The sequence below is a fragment of the Lygodium microphyllum genome, chromosome 3, assembly GCF_053477565.2.
Source record: "Lygodium microphyllum isolate KBCC chromosome 3, Lygodium_microphyllum_v1.1.10, whole genome shotgun sequence".
NCBI lineage: Eukaryota > Viridiplantae > Streptophyta > Polypodiopsida > Schizaeales > Lygodiaceae > Lygodium > Lygodium microphyllum.
In genome coordinates, this window is record NC_141137.1 from 149632656 (window position 1) to 149655888 (window position 23233).

Sequence of the window (23233 nt, forward strand, 5' to 3'; positions counted from 1 at the left end):
ATGGTGAAATATATGAAAGAAAATGAAGACCTAGAGAACCTCTTTTGCTTCCACGGACATATGGCAAAATGGCAGTCATGCACATAGGACAGAGATTGAAAGTCTCACAGGGTGCCACATTTGAAAGAAACTACTAAAGACCTAGAAAAGACCTAGAGAGTGTTTTTTGCTTCCCCAAACATGTGGCAAAATGGTAGCCATGCACATAAGACAAAGAGAGAAATAGTGCCACATTTGAAAGAAAACAAAGACCTAGATAACCTTTTGCTACTGTGGCGACTGGGTCATTTACACATGCTCGCATAGACCATGGCCTCTTTGTACAGTCCATGGGTAGAAAATCATGGAGTGTATATTCATTCCCAAGTAAAATCTCAGATTGGTGTATCCAATCCTTGAGTCCATGATCAAACTTTATTACGAGTAGTAGTCTAATTGCAATTTTATCACCCTCTATGAGCTCATACCTCCTAAACTTAACACCAAAAGGTCTGTATTCTTGCCATTTCCAAAACTTGTAATTCCCTGATGTTTTGTTTGCTTATGACAATCTTCACATTATCTTGAGTTTCAAAGCTAATAAGATCAACAGCAGCAAAATTGAACTAAATCAAGCTTAAGACCTATCTTTTTGTTCATCTAAAAGCTGATATGTACATGAAATCATTGAGGATATTTCCTCGTCAGTAGATTGACCATAAGCTCGCCACCTTACTCTCCCTTGTTTGTCTAGTAGAAAGATATACCTGATCATGCACAGCCACAAATTTGTAAGGAACTCAATTCATCCACTACAAACATACACACAGGTCACAGGTGACAGGACAACTTTCCCACTCTGGCCCTCTGACACCTTGACCTTCATGTTTGAACACCTTGGGAAAATTCTTACCCTGTTAGCAAGTTTATGAGTTCTTACCCTGTTAGCAGGTTTGTGATATGTAGCCTTTTCCGAAAGTCATAGGAATCTCCAAATGCAAAGACAACATGCTTTCTTTCAACTTGACTCTGCTTTTCTGAAGACTGCATAGCTCGGAGCATCAAAGGTCTTATTGGTGCCAAGGAGAGCAACCAAGAGTCCACATAAGATACCTGCATCATCAAATCAAGAGAGTGTTGGCTTGTCATTCAAAGTAAAACTTGTGGCCTCAAAGCTGCTTGCTACTGGTTTGCCAGTTGCATTCTCAAATCAACATCTCATTTGCAAAAGATCTTAAGGCAGTGATACACATTCTATTAGGTGTTTTCCTAGTCAATAATCTATACAAACTAACTGATGTCATTTATGAACGGCCAACCTTTGTGCTAGGATCAGCTCTCATAAAGAGGATATTTGAGTATGCACAAAGATTTTCATAACCACTGTCTATTAATTCACTAAGAGAAGCCTTCTATGGGTGAAGAAAATTTACTAGGCTTTTCAAGCTAAACAAAAAAATTTGTGGTCATCAATCTTTTTGCTTGACCCTTCGGACTACCATACCGGGGACTGCCCAAGTGAAGCTCTAAAGAAAAATAATTAACTAATCACTAGTTCATGCAAGGCTTTTTTGCTTTCCCAAATGAGCTTCACCCAACAAATAAGATGAGCAACAAGGAACATATGCATGTAAATAAATTTTTTCTGGAATAGCATTGTGCATTCACATTCTGTAAACTTGGAAGAGTACCCTTCAATTTTCATACTACTTCTACAGCAGCTAGTGCAAATTTATGGCCATTGATTTAAGCATCTTTCAAGTACAATTTCCTCTGCAACATTGTCTGCCCAAAATATGTCCAAGGTCTGTCAAATAAATGCATTGATTTTTCAGATTCTGTGCACTACAATAACACTGAGAAGGCTGTCAAGATGCACTGCATTTTGAGTCCCAAATGTAAGTGTCATTTAGGCAGTTCCCAAAATTCAAGCTTGGCTTAAAAGCTTTGCATCATTATATTTGTATCATATCTGTGATTTGTGCATGCCATACTGGGCTATGTCATTGCTCTGTTTAATGACACCAAAATTACTTTGAAAAAGTTCACATGCAAGCCTGCTCCCATGCATAGAGATTCATACTCTCCACAGGAGATGGGAAATGCTGCAGGGTGGTTCTGAGAGGATGAGGAGGAGAGATGCCTTCTTGGAGACTTGAGACTGGCTTCTTCTTTCACCAAGCCCCTTACATGGTCTGGCATCATAACACACCAGATTTGTTTTATGATCTACTCAGCTGCAGTTTACATGTTCTTTTTACTTTATATTTACCAAAGGGAATTTTCTCCAAGGTGTTATTAAATAGAGTTCCATTTGTCTGGAATAAAAAGCCTGCTTCCATGCGAAATTGTTGAAGAGCAGAAACAAGATCCCGCACATTTTGTTTGTCAGTATGCATTGAGTTGTCCCATCTTGACACCAGCAAATGGACACTTCTATCCACTCTCTCTCCAAAGCCCGTTTTAGACAGATCATATAGCTTGCACAATAGAATCCACTGCACCATATCAATAGCTTTGGCTATTTCTACTTGCAGATTTGTATATTCACATATTCAATCCTCACAAGCATGTTTCCAGAGAGAGTATTTGTGGATGCAACCCCAAGAAAAAAGCTCTTACCAGCCTATGCACCAAATCTTTGATACCAAATAGAAGGCGACCCACATAAGAGTGATAGAGTTGGCAAGCAATTAGAAGCAAAAGTTGAGTGAAATGAATGCTGAAAATGCTGATAAGTCTAAAGGTGATCACATACAAGCAAAAGCAATGAAAATGGTTGATAGCAATGCAGCCCTGCAGGAGGTACAATATGTACCAACAATGAGGTGGTTGGTGAGTGAACTAGAACACTGGCAGGCTGAAATAAAATCCCCTGTGAATTCACATTTCCATCCTCATAAGCACATTATCACTGTATCATAAAGGCAGTTATGTGGACACAAACCCAAGCACAAAACCCAATTAGGCTATCACAATCCATCAGCCTTTGTAACATTCTTTGATACCAATTTGTAGGCCATCCCTGTGAGGGTGTCAGTATCAGCATGCAGTGTGAAGCAAAAGATGAAGTGAAATGAATCTGACAATGCTGACAAGACTGAAGATGATGAACTTAAAAGCAAAAGCAAATGAAAATGACTGGTTATAATGCATCTGTGCACAAGGCTCAAGGTATGATGCATACTCACAATGAGGCCACCAAGGAGTGAAGAACAGAGAATTGCCTGAGTTTGCCACAATATAGTATGCTGCCCTAAAATAGGAACAGATGACTCACTAGGTGAACATGGCTTGATAGAGTTTGAGTGGACACCCTCTTAGATCTTTGGTGTGCCTGAACACGTAAGGAGCATAAACAATGAGAAAGCGAAGGCAATGGAAAAGCCTTCATAAAGACGCCTGCCAAATCATTCCTCTTGGGTTAATAGAGAAGCTCCAACTTCCTATCCAAGATCCTCTCTCCAACACGATCATACTAGACCTCATGTGCTCCAGTGAGCATGAAACATCAAGTTCCTGCTAGCTCTAATTGTCATGCTGAAGGACCATCTACCATTTTTATGCTGCTCCACACAAAGGAGCATTGGTCTCAAGGTGAAATTAAAACTCATAGTGTATCTCTAGGTGTCTAGATTACCTGCCCAGTTTGAATTAGTCCAGTCTCTCAACATAGCACTCTCTCCCGTAATGGGGCAGGAGGGGCCCATTCATAAAGAGCTCAGCTAACTCAACTAAATACATCTGATTGGGTGTGAACAAGGAAAATTAGGGGGCCAATAAGTTAATACATCTGATTGGGCATGCACCATGGACAGGTCAAATCAGGGGCCCAACATAGCCTCTACCGGTATTGAGAGAGGTGAAATTCAAAAATAGAGGGCAAGACTTGAAGAAGAGAAAGATTTAGAGACTGTTTGTTGACAAATGGGGAAAAGAAAATACAATGCAAGGTATGTTGTGTCTTGTTTATGTAGGGCAAGAAGCACACCAACTAGCCTTACCTTTATTTGATGCACCCAAAGTATGTTCACATGGTGTGACACACCCAAACTCTAAAAGGTGCATTTGCACACATAAATGTGCTTACATACAAGCGAAAATATTCCTAATTTTTCCCTTCCAAGTCTTTGGTAACAGACTTCTAACACAAAATGCCAACACATCCTAGCACCTTCTGCAAGGTATTTTCTAATGCTGCAGTACATGCAAATGCATTGGGAAGGTCTTACTCCTGAAGTTCAGCAATGTCTCATCCCATACAAGATTTCTAAATATTTTTTATGGAGGCTTATGAGGATGAACAACTTTATGTTCGTACTCTTGTAGAAGTGCCCCGCCCTAAATAGAGATTCCCAAACCCACAAGGATATTAAGTGGTGCATAGACAACACTATGTACAGCATGGTACCCTGAAACACTGTTTCAGCCCAAAACAGTGTTGGGATTTGGTAGAGACAAACAACACAAACCTCTATACCTGTCTTCCCATACAAGGAATCATCAATCCATAAGAACCAAAGCTCATAATCCACCTAAGAACAGAAAATCCTCACCCAACTCCATGAAATTCTTCTTACCAACCCCTTACTCTCCTTTCATTACATTGCATTTACAAAGAAGTGTGCAACTTTGGACATCGTTACAACTTGTACAAAACAAGAATATCTTCAACATGAAGTTCTTATTATCAAGAGTGGCTCACATGCACAGAAAGAATCTCCACGGACATTGTCTAAGAAAAATAGGTATTGCCAGAATTGTCAAAAGGCTCATCATTTTGACAACGAGCGTCAATGAAAGGCAAGAGGCATAGCACCAAAACCCAAGACTTGGATCCTTGCCTCTCACTCAGGCAACTCCCAGCAAGGGAGGCAAGGTGATAGCAACGCCCAATAAGGACAGTGGTGAGACCAGACCCCCACTACTACCGGTCAGCCAACACAGTCAACATCATTCTCAACACCTGAGGGCATATCTAACTTGTCTGCAGAGGCCCACATTGTCTCCTTAAAGACATTTGAGGACACGAGTCACATCCATATCTGTGAGTTGGCCTCCCGACAAGTTAGTTGGAAAGGCCCATTCGTCACAGCCGAGTACTTCAGCTACTCCTTGGATTGTGGACAGTGAAGCTACTCATCATATGAACCCCATGGAGGACATTTTCATTTCCCGAGCCCTTATGATCGAGAAAGTCCGCATTGGAAACAAGTTCTTTGTTAAGATTCGGGCTCACAATCACGTCGGTTTTGCCTAACCAAGGCCTGAATCTAGCTACGCTGGATGATGTATACTATGTTCCCTGGCTTGGGGAAAACTTATTATAGGAACTAGACCATCAAGAATATGGCATACTCTATGCTATTCGCAATAGAGCTCCCTGAGTACCTTTGGATCGAGGCTATTTAACACTTTGGTATATATCTTCAACCAGTGCTCAATTGCAATTGTCTCTTAGAGGACCTCGTATGAGGCATTCTATTGCTCTCAGTTTGTAGTATCTCACTTTAGAGTCTTTGGGTATCGTCCATACACACACACATCTAATGATAAGATAGGAAAGCTCACTCCTCAAGCTGATCTTGTCATTTTTGTAGGATAGTCCTTCGAAGAGAAGACCTGTCGCTTGTTCAATCCTCCGACGAATAAGGTGATCATAAAAAGAGATGTATTTTTTATAAGATGAATACTATGTAATCTTCTACACAAAATTCTAAGCCGATTCCTCAATATATTCCATCGAAAACAGTGCCTTCTAAGCCGGGTCTATCACCCACTTCTGACCCTCCCATAGATTCTTCACCTTTCATACCCCCTTCGTGACACTTGTTACCTCATGCATACCAACAAACCATGCAAGATTTGGGGATCCTTCCACCAGGTTCCACTTCATAGGGCCTTAGAATCAAGCTTCATTTGTGTCGTCGTTTACAATTGATTACATAGTGTATATCCTCAATGGTGAGAGGCCATGGAGAAGGAGCTAGCCTGTATTGATCAAAATGAGACTTGGACCTTGGTGGATCATCCAAGTCATAAGAAAGTCATCGGGGCAAAGTGGATTTTTAGGACAAAGCTAAAGGCTAATGGGACTTCAAACAAGTACAAGGCTCGCCTTGTCATGTGAGGGTTTCAACAAAAGCAAGGTATTGACTCTGAAGAGATGTTTGCTCCTACTACGCAATTAACATCTTTCTATCAATTGGTTGCGCTAGCCACTCACCACGGTTGGCTGATTTATGAGATGGATGTCAAAGGTGTCTTTTTAAACAGTTATCTGGAGGAGAAAGTCTATATGGAGCAGCCATCTTGATTTTCTTCTACTTGGGAAAAAGATAAGATCTTTTGCTTGCGGAAAGCTCTTTATGGACTAAAGCAAGCACCACGGTCTTGGTTCTAAAGAATGAATGAGTTCCTTCAAACTCAAGGATACCATTCTACCCTTTATAAACCGAACTTTGATGAGCACATCTACAGATCTATCATATAAAAATCCTAGGTTAGCCCTTTGATGAGCATATCCTAGGTTAGCCTAGGTTAGCCCTTTGATGAGCATATCTACAGATCTATCATATGAAAATCTTTTTGATTGATTACTAGGCGAGATTTAGCCATAGTTGCATTCGTACTACGTACGGACTAGTTCGTTCCGTACGGTTTGTACCGTACCGTACGGTACGTATCCGTACCATTTTGTACCAAAAAACATGCTATTTTTGGCCTCTAAAGACTAGACCATACAATATCTTCCAACTCCTAAGCCTTATGTTTGTTATTATAATTCCAAGTCGCTCTCTCTCACACACACACACTCTCTCTCTCTCCCAACTTCCAAGATGAGTATGCAATTTCAAGAGCATCCCTCCCCCCCTCCTCTCTCTCCAAACTGCCAAGTTTCTCTCTCTCTCTCTCTCTCTCTCTCTCTCTCTCTCTCTCTCTCTCTCTCTCTCGCGTCACACACACACACACACACACAAAAGAATGAAGAGCCTGTTTGTCCATCCACCCTAAACTTTGCTTTGTTCTTTGATGTATTACATATACACTCCCATCTGTCTTCTAGTAGTGCATTGCGCATGTTGTGCATGAGTTTTTTCCTTCTTATCCTCATGTATTCATCCTATTAACTCAAGTGACATTGCTATTTTAGCTCTAAACATGTGTTCTATTATCTATAATCCAAAATAACTAAGTTTTTGTTTTTTTTTCGTACTAATATCGTACCGTACCTTATAAAATCATAAGGTACCAATTAGTACCTTATTTTATCGTACCGTACCTTATCGTATCTTTCGTACCTGACAACCCTGGATTTAGCGTACTAGATTAGTTTGCTCAATCAATGTTTCACAACATCTAGGATGTCACATTCGATTGCATCATGCCTGTCTTCATGTTTTGAGATATTTGAGATATACATATTCCTATGGTCTAACTTATAATTCTAGCTTATATTTGTAGGGGTACACTAATTCTAATTGGATATGGTGGCTTCCATTTATTAGTCAACCCGTAAGTAGGAGTTGAGATTGTAACAGACCTTTTGTATATCAATTCCAAGGCATATTGCCTCAATGATTCCAAATTAATTTGATGCTCATCTACTTTGAAAGGCGATTTGTATTATTTATGTTTCAAAATATAATTAAATGTTCATCTTTCTGTTTAAGAGTGGCCAATGGTCAGAATGCCCTATAATTATACTTGGGTCGTCATTGATGAGATGCCCAAGAGATATTAAAAGTTTAGTCAGGTGGTCAGATAGACCAGAAAGCTCAGATGACTGAGACTATTACACTCACATAGTCACACTGACTAGAAGCATATATAATGAGTGGTTTCAAAAAGTGAAACCGTATGCTCATGATCGAAGAAACAAATCATGAACCGGTGAACCTATAAAATAAAGCTCTTCAAAAGCTAAATTTAGCAACTACCTAAATTTTAAGAGGTTACTACTTTTTAAAGTTACTCCAATGGAAATTTTGCTTACGTCAAAGGCTCTAAATTTCGCAAAGAACAATTTTGTCTTCAACAACTATCTCAAATTCTTAACCATTTGAAAGATGTTTAGAGTAGAAGGTTTGGAAGCTTCTTTCTCTAGAAAAGTGACATGTGTCATTTTGAAGAGACAAGTGTCTCTACACTTGTCATTTTCAGCAAACACTTGTCATTTACAACCTCTACTTTCCACTTTTGAGCACCCAAGCCCCACACCTATATATTGGAGGTCTCTCTCTTCATTTGAAATAAGCTATCATGCTGAAATTTCAGCTGCATGCTTTATACTCTCCTATCTATCTCTCATCTAAGAAACACTTTCTACTTCGCTTAATCTAATCCAAGCACTAAAGAAGAAAATCAACTTGCTCCCCGGAGTTTGCAGAAATTAGAGTTTCAAAATTCTTTTTGAATTGCAATAAACCAACCCTTTTGTATATGGTTCAGGCACTTAGTGCCCGTGGTTTTGTTTCAATAATCGAAAAGGGGGAGGGACCAGTTCCCCTTCCAACATGGTATCGACTCTTTTTTTTTCCGTGAAAATAATTGAATCAAGCAGTAAATATTTACATCAAACCATCAAGTCAGCAAAGAAGTAACAGACGTTAACTCTCTCTCACTGGAAATATTTACATGAGGCCTGTAGGCTATCAGAACCACCGGAAACCTATTACATGAATACTACTAATAAATCACACAGAAAGAACAGCTGGAGTAGAGCGAACAATCGCCAGCCAAGGAGCAGCAATATCCGAAAGAACCAGGTCAACTAACATCATAGAAGAGATTTGCCATAACACTAATCCACGCACACGGGCCGCATGCCCATGGATGCCTGATGTTGAATCAAAAATAAAGACATTCCGAGTACGCCATATATGCCATAGGGCTGTCCATCTGAGGAAATGTAATAGGCAGGAAAAATCTGAATGCAAAGAAGGCATAGAGGACATATTTCCCATAATCCACGATGAGCTGAAATGCGGTGCTGAGTTACGGAAGACCACACTCGGGAGATGAAATTCCAGATCTGTCGCAAAACAGGGCAAGAGACAAAGAGATGAAGCAATGTCTCATCACAAGTAGTGCAGAAAACACGAGCACCTGCAGAGATCTTTCGGACATGGAGCACATCTCCCATTGGAAGACCCCCAATGAGCATCCTCCACATGAACACTTTAACCTGATACGAAACCTTAGACTTCCAAAGTTGGATAAATCTTTCCCACCACTTCTTTTTGCTATCCCGAAGATGCCATAACTTATTAACTTTCCCCATAACCCATCTGTTAGCCTCCACCATTTGATGATATATCTTATTAGCTGACATTTTCTCAAAATCATCAGGAAGCACACGCATCTAATCACGACATGGATACAATGGTTGTAACTCACGCAAAGGAGAGAATCTCTGAAGATTGCTCTCTCTCTCTCTCTCTCTCTCTCTCTCTCTCTCTCTCTCCTAATTTTCATGGTGATAGTTGATCGAGTTGGTTAAGTTCAAAGTATTGACATTCTCACATTCTTCCCTGCACTTACAGAGGTTGAGTATAGGGCTCTCTTTGATGCCACCATTGAGGGCATCTACTTGAGGAGTTTACTGGCAACGCTTCAATTCCCACGTGCTACACCAACTATTATTTACAACAACAACCAAAGTGCGATTGCACTAGCTCATAACCCGATCATCACACCTTGAACGCGGCATATTGATACGCACTACCACTCTAAGGGATCCAAGCTCATCCCTCATATCCTCCAATCTGCTGATGTGATCCTTCATGGAAGGAGAGTCATCAAGATTGAGCATTTAAATTTTCTTCTCCAAGGTAATCTAGTGGGCAAATGTCTTTTGATGATACAAAGAAGCAAGTTTTGTCCACACTTCTACCACTATTTGCAACTTGCATACATACACTAGGACAAAATCTTATAGGCTCATGAAGAGGAAGAATTGGGCTCTAGAATTGAGCCAATCCCAAAGGGCTACATGATCCATCATCAATCCCACATGTTGACCCTTCACGGAACGCAAATGGTAACAAACTTTCAAAGATTGAAGGTGTCAAGACACATTCCACCTTATAAGACCAAATCAAATAATTTAATCCATCTAGAAAGTCTTCTTTGGGCAAATAAGAAAGAACATGCACCTAGATTGATGGTGCCATCATAAGCAGCTTGGCACCAGAAGGATGGGCCCGATCAGCGATATGAAGAGAGGGGGGAGGAGATGATTGCTCTGATCTGTGTGACTTGGCAAGAGAGGGTTCCCATTCAGAACGGGAATCCAACCTCCGATCTTTGTAATGATCACACTATAGAAGAGCCCAAACAGAGAGAATAATTAGCTATACTTGCAAAGAAGCAATTGTAGATGTCTCCTCTTTGTGAAATGAACCTATAAACACAAAAAAACTTGTGTTTTCAGCGGCAAACAGCAGGTTGAAATTTTACATTTTTAAGTGTGGGATGGTCTTTTCTAAAGGAAACCTCAATCTCATCACTTAGGCGATAATACCATGTGAGAGCGCAATGGAAGAGGAAGAGAGAGAAGGAGAAGAAAGAAGATAGCAAGAGTAAAAGAGAAATCTGTAGTAAATCTTGAAAGAATGTTGAATACAATAATGGACTGATCAATCCCTACATGCAACCCAAAGCGTCAGTGAGGGCACTAGATCACATTGGAAAATGATGACAACATCAAAGACAGTGATGGAAATGGAGTATACAGCACTAGCCCCTACTAGAGACAATGACGGAACTCTGTAGTCTAAGTGTACACCTACAAGAAAGAGAAAAGAATGTTCCGCCACGAGTGGAGGGCTGGCTATATATAGCTAAAAAACCCTAAAACTGGCGGACTTGCCAAAAAGACCTCCAAAATATACAATTGAGCATTATTTAAAAAATCCAAGCAACACATATTGCTCATGAAAATGATGGATGACATATCATTGGAAAATAATTGACAAGGATTGCGAAGGCAGATCACAATATGCAAGGGGTGCATAGGCTGTCCAGCACCAAGCAAATGCACACTAAAAAAGTGACCGGCAAAAGAAATGCATGCTCTAAATAGAGCTGCCTCCTCTGTCAAAACACAACTAACATGTCAAAGCTCCTAATGTCCCTGTCTGAGGCTCACTAGCAAGAGATGACAATGCATGATAAACATGACTGCTAACAAAAACAACATTTAACTAGGCACCAAGCTCTATTAGCTCATTAAAAGTCGCATATCAAAGTAGAAGTACAATTGCCATATTTCCCCCACCAAGAGATGCCTGAAGTTGTGTTTCTTTAAGTCACCCAAAATTATAAAAATGATTGTAAAAAGCTAGCAAATCATCCTCTATCCACCTCATCATCTCCAAGTTATGACCTAAGATGCGCATATACTGCATAAAGCCCTCAAGCTCATCATTACTCAGCTGTTCCTCATTGCGTCCAAGAGTAGACATTACTTATACAATAGCATGGGTAAGTATGAAACCAATCTCATCATATGTCCCATACTGTACGGATCTCATCGATCCTTAAGAGTGATGCATCATAGGAAAAATAAAATAAGCCATAGATAAAAGTTAAAAGATAGATAATGATAAATCAACAATGAACACATGTCACACACACAAGATAACTTACTTGTCTTGCAACAAGTAGCTATTTCATAGCAACGCCTTTCTAAGCTTATCCATGTACTCATAGAGAAGACCTGGAGTACTCCTTTCCATGTCAATGATACCCAAGTCAATGTAGATAGGAGTGAGTGTCTTCAACAATGGCTAAACCTTAAGCCACCAACTATCATCCAAGTTACTATGCGTAAATCTGAGACTCTTTGAAGTCTCTTTCACTCCATGTGAGCCACTCGTAACATGCAATGGTTCGTATCGAATTTGAACATGGACCAATACAAGACTATAATATAATAAACATGTAAACAAATCTTGTAGCAAAGAGCTTAAGTAGCTCAAGCATGCTCATCCTTCAAAACATGCTAGTAATCGATGGCCTCTTTTTTGCACATCTTACCATACTTCTTATTATCTTTAAGATATCCACCCAAGATATTTGACCAACATTTAAAATAAGCAAGTCAAAGCAATATGATACACATAGAGTCCATGTGATCCTACGAAACTTATCCTCAAGCATATGTCCCACCGCCACACGATTGCTTCCATTATCCACTACTACCAATGAGGTGTTGTTTATGCTCAATTCATGCATTACAATGCCTTGGTTGTCAAAATAGTATCGAGTTTTGGTATGTGGATACACCCCTTATCATTCTTACAATGCTTATGATTCATATGTGTGGATCGTAACTCATTCAAGTGGCTAGAATTTCAGACATACAAAGGGCATGAGCATGGTTAAGCGATAGGTGCATATGTTGTTTGATTGTGATGCCAGCATGTATTTCCAATAGTGACAACAAATGCTTTTGACGAATTGGAGTGCAGTTGAGGGCGATTGCAAGGATTTCAAGGGAGAGGTCTGTCACGAGAACATGGAATTTTGATGCTTTGCTTAGCATTTGACTAAATATTAATCAAATGTGCAAATGTGAGATGCACATGTGATGTGCAAGTTAGTTATTTTACAATGATAGGCCAAGGACTCCGAAATATCAATGAGTATCAAAGGCAAAAGTTGTAATAAGTTATGTCTAACATGTACTAGGTAATACCTAGTGTCCGATTGGGCCTAGACCAATTTATTGGCTACTAATGTCAGTAGTAATATTAGACAATAAGTATTAATTAATTAATCGATGCTCGTCTAAGGGCCAATAATTGCTCAAGGATACTTGGGAGACAAATTGGCCTATCCAATTTAACTATTGGTTAGTGAAAATATATTTTTGGACACTCAAAAAATTATTAAATTAATATTCTAAAAATTCAATTTCACTGGCTAGATAATGCAAGAAAATGGGATTAAAAGGCTGCCACGTAGCAAAACTTGCCCATACAAGTGGAAAAAACATCTTTGAGGTTGGGGGGGAGGGCAGAGAGAGAGAGAGAGAGAGAGAGAGAGAAAGAGGGTCATTCCAACCTTGTGCAAGCTAAGAGACAGAGGGAGAAGGCTATCATTGCTGTTGTAACAATCGACAGGCCATTTTAAGCCAGCAAGAGACTGTCCAAGAGCTGAAGATATGCCCAAAAGAGCTACAACAACAGGTGACCACAATTTGAGGGTTGCTTCAGCTAGGCAACATCATATTCGGAGTGTTTCATTAATGGAGAGAGCTTTCATGGCTTTCATGGAGACAAAAGCTGATTTCTTCCATTTTCTAGCAATGGAAGTTTGAATTTTCTCTCATCCTCCAGCCATTTGAGTCATTAGAGGTCAAGATTTTGGTTAATCTCTTATGTAATCCTAATTCACAACAAGAATTATGGTTTGACAGTTGATCGACATGCCTCCTCAGAATTGAGGGCCTAGGACTTAAATTCCAATATCTGAAATTGAAGAATTTCAAGGAAATTCAAGAGGTAAGCCAGCCAATATCAAGTTTGGGCCTAAATTGTCTCTCAAGGAGTAGGATGAAAGTCAATTTTCCAAGCAAACCAAGGGGTAAATTGATTTGAAGGCTTGCTAGTCATTAATGACAGCAAGCAGCACTTAGATTAGCAAAGGAGATACAGCAAATCTCAGTTGTACTCCATCCAATTGCAATAAAAGACTAAAAAATACTGAAAGGGGCACCAATTTTGAGGCCAACAAGCTGTCCATTGTCCACGACTTAAGAGGTAAAGTGTGCATTTCAATTTATGTGAGTTAATTACTTAATGTAATTGGTATTGAATCGAGTAATTTACCACCCTATCTGAGAAGGAAGGCTGATTTCATCCTTTATCTTTCACATGATGCTTTTCAACCAAAAGTTCATCATGTGATAGATACTCTTCACCTTCAAATGCTTGATGATGTTGATAATGCTTGGAAAGTTTTCTCCTCGTATGCACATATCATCCACAACTATGTTGAATATTACATGGGCTTCACCAAGCATGTTTAAGAAACAAAATTACATTGGAATGTTTGCATTAGACAAGTAATCATCCACTGCTTTGCTTATAGAATTGGATGAAATGGCTTTAGCAAACAGACACCTGGTTGAAAACAATGAGCATGAGCTAAGCAAATGGCAGCTCACAGCTAGATGAAACTATGGATGATAAGGGATGTTCTTCAAACAGTTTTTTTAAAAGGATGCATGATTCAAGGCACAAAAACTCTATCACAAGGGCTGTGAAGGCTAATGGTAATTGGACTGTTTCTAGTCTTTGGAGATACCTTGTGTAGAATATTTTGTAATGTATTTGCAGCTCCCATTGATCCTATGCCTAATATTCTACAGGCCGCTTTTAGGTCATGTCCATCTGATCATTGATACTTCTGATTGAAGAAACTTTCACTGAAAACAAGTTGTTTTAGTTCATCGGAAAACTAGATAAATGGAAATCTCTTGGATGGGATAGCCTTTTAGTGGATACTTCAAAAGGACTGGTAAATTTGCAGCAACATTTGATCCTACAACTAACATTCAACAGGCTGCTTTTGGGTCATGTTCATCTGATCATTGATGCTTCTGATTGAAGAGTCTTTCACAGAATACAAGTCTTTTAAGGCCATCAGAAAACTAGGTAAATGGAAATCTCTTGGATGGGATAGCCTTGTAGCAGATACTCAAAAAGGACCGGTACAGTTATTTCCTGAACAACTACTATGTGAAACAATTGCTGATTGGCAGCCAATCACTTTGATGCCATTGTTTATAAGGTTCTCGTAAGAGTGCTTGTCAACCGACTGAAAAGAATTCTTCATGCCAGGTGGCATCAAGGCCAATATGGCTTTATTTGTAGAAAGCTAGTGCATCTGCTAGCATTAAACGTACCGATTTGTAACATTTAGGGGTCATACCTCAATAACACCAACATTGCTTTCGGATTGGAAAGAGCTTGTGAATGGTAAGATCCATGACTTCACAAGTCCCTGCATATCAATCATGCAGTCAGCTGGTTGAGCCTACTTTGATACTGAATCAGAACATAGCATTTATAAGAATACCAACAGTCAATATAAAGATGCTTGCAGCAGCATGGACCAGTGAGTATTACATGGTACATGTTAACCCTCAAGCATTTATAGCTTTCGAGCTTGTACTGATCAGGCAAAGCTAATGCAAAACTTGGCATGCAACATAGCAAACTAGAGCCAAAGACAGCTAGAAATTGTGTGACAATCTCTCTTTTACATATTCTTAAATAATTAGCTAGCTTGCTCTCCGTCCATGAAACAAGGGAAATTATCGTACAGTCAATGACTGCAAGAAACCAAAAAACAGACCTGTGCACTAGCACGAAAAGCTACGCACAATAGTGTAGCAGGTGTTCTCATGGAACTGTCAACAATTTCATCTTCAGGCCTTTTCCCTGATGGAAGAATGAGTTGTTCACCATCTGCAGTCTTCACCTCAAGAGCTGGAAACTTGATTGAAGCAGCAATGGGAGCTAAAGCCTGGCTGGCAGTTGCCAGCTGCAATCACAACAAACAGCTTATGAGCAAATTAGCAAGCCTAGACCCTTTTAAAACTCACCCCCCTGCCCCAGGGCCCTTCTTCACATTTATTAGAAAAAGATCAGATTGAAAACTTAACTCTAGAAACCAACATAACACAAGATTAATGGCATAGATATCATCACCTTGAGTGAGAGCATTGCAATATCAAAGGTGAGCTTAGTACATCAGCATAAAAAGCTTGTCGCTTCTTTGTCAAACCAACTATCAGTTCATTAACTGGAAAAGATTAATTATTAATGCTAAGGGGTGTAAAAGGTGTTCACACCTAGACACGCACTTTAACACTGGAATAAATAAAATTAACAAATCCCCCTTCTAGTCATGGGTAATTGAACCCATGATACTAAAATATAAAGAAAGGAAATAGATAAGGTCTCACCTTAAAGAGGCAATGTCTAATCCTGTACAATGATTTTGGAAAGGAGATACATAAGTAAGAGAAATACAACATGAGATAGGTCACCATGTTGTCTACAGAGAAGCTCATAGACCCAAAGTAGGACATAGTTCAAACGTACCTGTGCATAGCTTAGAGGTTGATCACAAGCTAGCATGGCTCATAGGCATTGGGCACATGACCAAAGGCCGGATATGTGGGTATAGCTTTCAAGCTCAACTCAAATGTCATGCATAAAGTGGTTACAATCCCCCTAAAACATAACTCCTTCATGAATTGGAAGGAAATACAACTTGTTTTGGATTAAAATTTGGGTAGAGGACCCTACACAATTATTTAATATTTATGCAATGGAGAGGTCTTAGCACATGCATAAGCATGGCCAATGTCTAATTCCAACCACATTTACATATTTTACCTTTTTTAAAAGAAACTATTTGTAATTTTTTTTAAATATTATTTTTTATTTTTAAAAAAAATTGTTGGGATTAAAATCCCCCCTCAATGGCCATGTCAAGGAAATTGCACTCAATGTCAGCCGCTTTTGACAACCTCGGCAAGCACAAGTTGGCTCACGAGTCATTTTGTTTCCTGGCATCAAACGTGAGCGCTCAATTAATCGTCTAGGGCCTCAATTTGATAGCAACGGACTCCAACGTAAAAAAGCCCCAAATTTTTCGAAGAAGTTTTGAGAAATTGCAACAAATTTGAAAAACCTCAAACTACATATGAACTGCCCCTAACTTCGAAAGTTCTAAACCTTAATTAGTATAGGTTTAATAAAAAACATATGTTTGTAAATGTCAATGTTCGAGGTACAAAGAAACGTGTGGATGTGACGCGGCAAGCTGAAGATAACGTGATGAAGAGAAAATTGACATGGCAGCTAGATCCGGCGTCTCCAAATGAAGCATTAGGTGACGTCAGGCTGCACGCGTTGCTGGAGATGAGGTGACATTGTGTAGCGTTTGACAGACAGGTTAATAGGGCACTCAGGCAGCTGCAATGAATCAAGTCTATGGTGTGAGGCCAAGGCGAACACCACCACCACCACCTCCTCATCCTCCGCCTATGCTGCTACATACACAGCAATATTGGCAAAGGCGGTGACAGTTGGGCTGCATGCAGGCTGAGCTGATAGGACAAGGGTGGGTGGACTGCAGCGCTGGAAACTTCATCTTCTCCTTCTTACTTGTCAATCAGCAGCAACAGCAGTCTTGGCTTCTTCGCCAGCTTCAATCAGTAGGGTGAGAGAATGAGAAGCAGCCAGCTACATGCTCTAATACCATTGTTGGGCTGTGGAGATCGCGTGTGTGACCAATAGCCTGTTTGGGGGGTTGGGGGGGGGGGGGGGGGGGGGGGGGGGGGTTGTTGGGGGGAGGTGTGGAGGGAGAGAGAGAGAGAGAGAGCTCTTGACCGAATGGATATAGCTTAGTTAGTTAAGTTGGACATGTGGTAACTAGGTCACCTTGGGTTCAACTCCTACATTCCGCAGCACGGTCATTTAGTATAGGTGTAGGAAAAAAAAAAAAGGAGATTTGAACTAGACTCATTGGGTTAAATAATTGGCTTATAGCTACAGTAGCCACTTGATTTTTTTGGGGGAGGGGAGAGCGTACACAAACTAAAAGATAGATTAATAATAATAAGTAAGGTCCAAGTACAACTAATAGGACCTAAGTATCTAGGGTAAGGTATACAAGTACAACTAATAGGGCTTGAACATATAGACTAAAGCATCCACCTACACCTTTGACCCTTATTTAATGCTAAGTGATGTAAAAGGTGTTCACACCTAGACATGCACTTGAACACACTATAATGTGTGTTCACACCTGGGGACAAATAAAACTAACAACCTTCAGAAAAAAAAATGAGAACCCCAAATTTGCTAGAGGAGTGTCCAAAATAGAAAGAGGATGAAACAGACAGTTCCCCTCTCAAGACTAAAAAATTCAAGAAGAGAACATGGACTCCACATAAAGCAGTAAGTCCATAGAGATTGCTTCAAACTAGACCTTAAAAGGAAGGAGATCATACATCTTGCTCTCAAGAAGTATGGTAAGTGTGTCATGATGCTTGACCTAATGCTGAAGGGAGTTTTGACTATTCTTGAGAACTTCAACCTTGAACTCTAGATGCAACAACTCAACTATAGTAACTCCTTAGGAAAGATGGAGAACTGAGAATCCTCCAATATGGTTGGAAATTCAGCAAAAAAAATGAGGTCCAAAAATGTGAAAGCCCTATGTGAGACTAAGGTAGCCCATTCAAGGACCTAAGTGGCCCTTTGGCACAAGTAAGACAATGTGGTTAGTCCTCCTCTAGAACTACAATGGCTCCCATAAGGACCTTGATATTTGCATTAGGGATGGAAATATCCACCTTTCAAGTTTGAATATCTCCCTACTTACAAAATCATGTAGATAGTTTACCTTTGAAACTAGAAGATAAGCTGAAATAAACTAGAGTAGGTGGCCCCCTCTAGCACTTGGAAGATGTGGTTGGCCCCCTCTAGGACTAGGATGGCTTGCATAAGACCCTCGATGTCTTCATTAGGGATGGCAATATCACTTTCTAGAGTATGAATGTCTCCCTACAAAATGAATCCGTTAAATGAAATGTCCTCTAGTATCTTGTGAAACTAGCTTTCCTTGATGGAGAGGGTGGTATGAAGATATGCTAGGATTTACACAAAGAAAACATAGAATGTAGGAACACAATGAAAACACGATAACTCAGACAGTAACACAATAAATGCAAAACTCAAAATGCAAACAAAGAAGAAAGAGAGCTCTAAAGTGAATGAATCAATGTTGTACATGAAGGACGGATCCAAGTGCAGAAATGACAAGTCGAAGCAGAGGCTAATGTAGAAAAGTGCTCAAACACAAAAACGACCTGCTAAAGATGATAGTAGCTAATCGACGGCAACATTGAGAGGCGAGGCGACAACATAGGCCACATAGCAACAGTTGCTAGGACCTAGTGGAAGAGGGTTGATGTCTAAAACCTGCAAGACAAAAATGGGTCTAAATGGTGGGCAGCCTATCTATTTATAGACATGGAAGGATCCTCCCAAATTAGGGATTTGCATATGAGACATAGAAACTCTCTAAAAATGCTCCCCCTTTAGTGAAAATTTTGGTAATTTATTGTTTTGGGGCTGTTTTAAAGAGCTAATCAATGGGTAATGAATTTTTAGCTCAATATCCCCTTTGAGACCCAAAAGTGAAACCAAGAAGGAACTAGAAGAAGAGCTCAAGTCCATGTATCACCCCAAGGCATTCCACCCAGAAGCAGCCAGGGCATCAAACAAAGGATGCACATCGATTGCCCAATGGCCTACCTGTTAACAGATTAGTCAGCTCAGGTGTGAGTCTGTGCTACAGAGACTACAGCATTTTATGTAGTATTTTTATTGGCATTTTCTCGTGCCCTTTTTAGGGCTAGGGAGCATTTAATGCTGGCCGACTGCATTTATTGCCCCCCCCCCAATTTATGCCTATATATTGCTAGGGCTCCTCCTCCTCTTGTGTACTTCAGCCATCATTTGTGGATTTTTCTGAGGAGAGAGGAGCCGGTGCCACGGTGCCCACACAGCCAGTGATTCACTGTTGTATGTTGCTGTCTCGTGTTCGATATGGATTCTGTTTCCCGGGCATACATCTGAGTTCTCATCTGTATTTGTGTTTATTTTTTTCTTGTCTTGTGTTTCAGCAGTTTATTTCAGCATGTTGTTTATGCTTCCATTGCTGCACCACTTTTGACATGGTATCAGTTTTCAGGTTTTGTTTTTCTGCTGTGTTTTATTGCTGATTTCAGGGCTGATTTACCCCTCTGCTGCCCTGGCGACTGCTGTCAACCTGATTGCAACTAGATTTTGCCTTTCATATTCTGCGTTTTGGTCAGCATATGCATCGCCTACCTGTCCTACACCTCCTGCTGCCTGTGTTTTCCTCATCAGGCTGCCGGCCACAGTTCCTTACACCTGTTTAGCAGTGTACAGCCTGCGTTTTGCTGTTTACAGCACTATTTTGGGCTGGGCGACTGGCAGAACAGGCCATTTTTGCTGTTTCTAGCAGATTTCAACTGATTTTTTGACTTTGTGCAGCAGATTTTGGCTTATTTTGATCAATTTTTGGGTTATACTGCATGTGAACTCTTGCTCTTTGCAGTTTGTGCTCGTGGTTTGGCTGTGTTCCCTCTCCCAATCCCTTATTTTCTCTACTTCTTTTCTAAATCCTCTCCAGATGGCTCCTCCATGCACATCCACTGATGACAAGCTCCATGGACCTAATTATTACACGTGGAGTGCAATGATGAAGGCTTGGTTTATTTAGAAGCAGTTATGGTACGTGGTTAACGGAGCTGTGGTACAACCTCAACAACCTTCTCCAGTTTCGTCAGATTTTGATGAAGACAACCATGAGGAGGTTGTGCTTACATGGGATTCGGATGATGCCCGTGCTTATTCGGCGTTACTTTGGTGTATTTCCAAAGAAGTCCTACCGGCGGTCACCTCCTGTACGACAGCTTCAGATGTATGGTCAAAGTTACAGTTGATGTACGAGGCTCCTTCCACCATGCCGGCCGTTACTCTCTATGGCCAACTCCAGCAACTGAAGTTTGAATCCAAAGATATGATTCAATCCTTCCTACTTCGTGTTACCCAACTCCAAGACCAGCTTCACACTATGCAATTTGCCCTATCAGAGGCACATCTTGTTGGTACAGTACTCTACAAGCTTCCTCGGGAATTCAATGGAGTGGTGAATGCTTTACGTGCGCAAACATCTACGACTCCTGTCAGTTTTCTTCACATGTCCTCTATGCTACTTGAGCATGAGGCTACTTCACGACTACAGGGGTGGCTTCCGTCACATTATGGAGGTTCAGGTGAGGCTTTTGTAGCTTCAGAGAGGGGTTCCAAGATGAAGAAGTCGAAGGCCCTGTTTTACCACTGTGGCAAGAAAGGTCATTTAAGGAAGGACTGCAAAGAGTTAGCGGCTTCCAAGAAGAAAAAGGAGCAGAAGACGAAGAGGGATGCAGACTCCTCCGACGAGTCATCATCTGCCTCAGATTCCGAGTCCGATCCTCCAGCCAAGGCGAAGTCCAAGGCGCGGAAGGGATCCTCTTCTTCGGATCGTGGGAAGGGCTTAGTGGCCCCTTCCTCAGCTGCTTTCTAGTGATGGTGATGCGGACATCCCTCACGACTCTCCGGTGCCAGAGAGGGAGTGTGAGAGGGTGGTGAGATGGGGCAGTCGTGCCTCATCTATATGTCTATACAGATGCGCAAATCCAGAGAGGGACATCCCTGACGCATCATGCGAAGTCTAGCAGGTACAAATCCTAGAGCTAGGATTGACATCCAGGTTCATGATGGACTGGTTACTTGACAGAGAGCGAGAGGCTTTCGTCTGGAGCTCACATGAGGGGACACTTTGGCGGTTTTGGCCAAAGGCAGGGATTCCATGGTCACATGTTCAGAGACATGTTTGGCAGATTGATCTTGTGTGTCTTGAATGACATAGGTGACATAACACAGAGAATTGCTATGATTCTTCTCTATTTTTAGGTGGTGCTGTTATGATCGACATCGACGTCAGATACTCTCCGAGGGATCTTGGTGGTGGGCTGGCCACTCACTGCTTGGATATCCATGGTTCTTCTGGTGGTTCTATGTTGTATAGTTTATGATACCCTATCATTGTACTATTGTACTGTATCAGATCACCCCTGATCTAAGAGAGGGTGTTAGCAGATTAGTCAGCTCAAGTGTGAGTGCAACTGAGTTCTCATCTATATTTGTGTTTATTTTTTTCGTCTTGTGTTTCAGTAGTTTATTTCAGCATGTTGTTTATGCTTCCATTGCTGCACCACTTCTGACACTACCAAAACTACAGAGGCAATGGATATCTTACCAAGTGAATCCAAGTGGTTACACCAAAGAGGACAAGGCATTGGACAAAGGGTGCTTATCAGCTACCTAGTGACCTGCCAAGTCCTACAAAGGCAAATGGAACCACATTCTACTTTTTCTTTTTTGGGGGGGTGAGAATGGAATTGGTTTCTGGCCTTTCAAGTAACTATGCCTTGCGGGGAGAATGAGAAGGGATGGTTAGATCCAATACATCACAAAATAAACAAGCTAACCCAACCACTCGAGGGTGTCGATGTGGGGAAAAAGGGTGATGAGGTGGCGGTAAGGTGGTGAAGAACCGCTAGTGGAGACTGCTCAAGATCCACTCAGGGGTGCTCCCCACAATGAGATGCACAGTAGTATGCTACATGATGAGAATGCACATGCAACAAGTGCTACTTCGATAGTGGAAAAATTGTTAACTTGCTCAATACAAAGATGATAAAATCATGCAATACAAAGGAGAAGGTACAACAGGAAAAAGAGGAACCTAATGTCGATCTTCGTGTAGTGCCGAGAACCATGATGATAGATGAAGATGAGGATGAAACACCCCAACCGGAAGAGCAAGGTATAAGCCACTGCCATGATAGCATCAAGAGAGATGTTGCAAGATCCACCTTGGAAGGGAAAGCCTCCATACTGGTAGAAGAGCAAATCTCCTAGGAAGATGAAACCACGAAAGGAACAATGCGTATTTCATGCCTCTAGGTGAGAAAGGACTGGTGCAAATTACATGTTAGCCCTATATTGAGATACAAAACCCTACAAGAGAGATCAAAATCTATAAAACAAAGGTTCGTAGTGAGATGCTTCAAAACAAAATAGAAAAGTAAAGCTATATGAAATATGTGCAATTTGTGTGTATGTATCAATGAATGCAACGGAAGATTGAAGAAGGAAAGACTAGGAATGTGGCCACCATTGCACATGTTCATCAGCAAGTCCCTACCATGAAACGCCTAACAAGATGGAGAAGTAATACTTGAACTCATAGAAGGTCGGCAATCAATGCAAAGGGATAATGTGTTGAATGAAGTGGAAGTATTTTTTTGGCAGCTTGTTTAAGAAGAATATACTTTGATTGTCATCTAACTTTGGTAAGCCAATAGTGGCAAACTCAATGAGTAACCACCGATATTCGGCCAACTTGACTTTCAAATCATCCCCTTCCTGAATGGAAAACTCTTGAAGCACAAAGTCAAGATTTATATGCAGTGTGATCTTGTGCCACATAGTGGTCAATGAGATGACCCCAATGCTCAAATGCAAGGGGAAAATGCTGCAACTAAGAGTGAAACTCAAGAAGCAACCCTTGCATTAGCTCAACA

At 40.7% G+C, this 23233-nt stretch overlaps 1 protein-coding gene across 3 annotated transcripts in view; it reads right to left on the bottom strand.

The window, feature by feature from the left end:
- Positions 1-279: 279 nt before the first annotated feature.
- The window catches only part of LOC148039027 (ATPase complex subunit), a 71258-nt gene continuing 48304 nt past the window's right edge, over positions 280-23233 (bottom strand). For 2 of the 3 annotated variants that reach the window (XM_087674902.1, XM_087674901.1), the window contains 4 exons: positions 15349-15537; positions 14923-14994; positions 920-1092; positions 280-746 (listed from right to left, as the gene is read on the bottom strand). In XM_087674902.1, the coding sequence (XP_087531028.1) occupies positions 617-746; positions 920-1092; positions 14923-14994; positions 15349-15537 (564 nt within the window). In that variant the 3' untranslated portion in view covers positions 280-616. The remainder of the gene's footprint in view (positions 747-919; positions 1093-14922; positions 14995-15348; positions 15538-23233) is intronic. The other variant, XM_087674899.1, reaches the window with a different exon arrangement.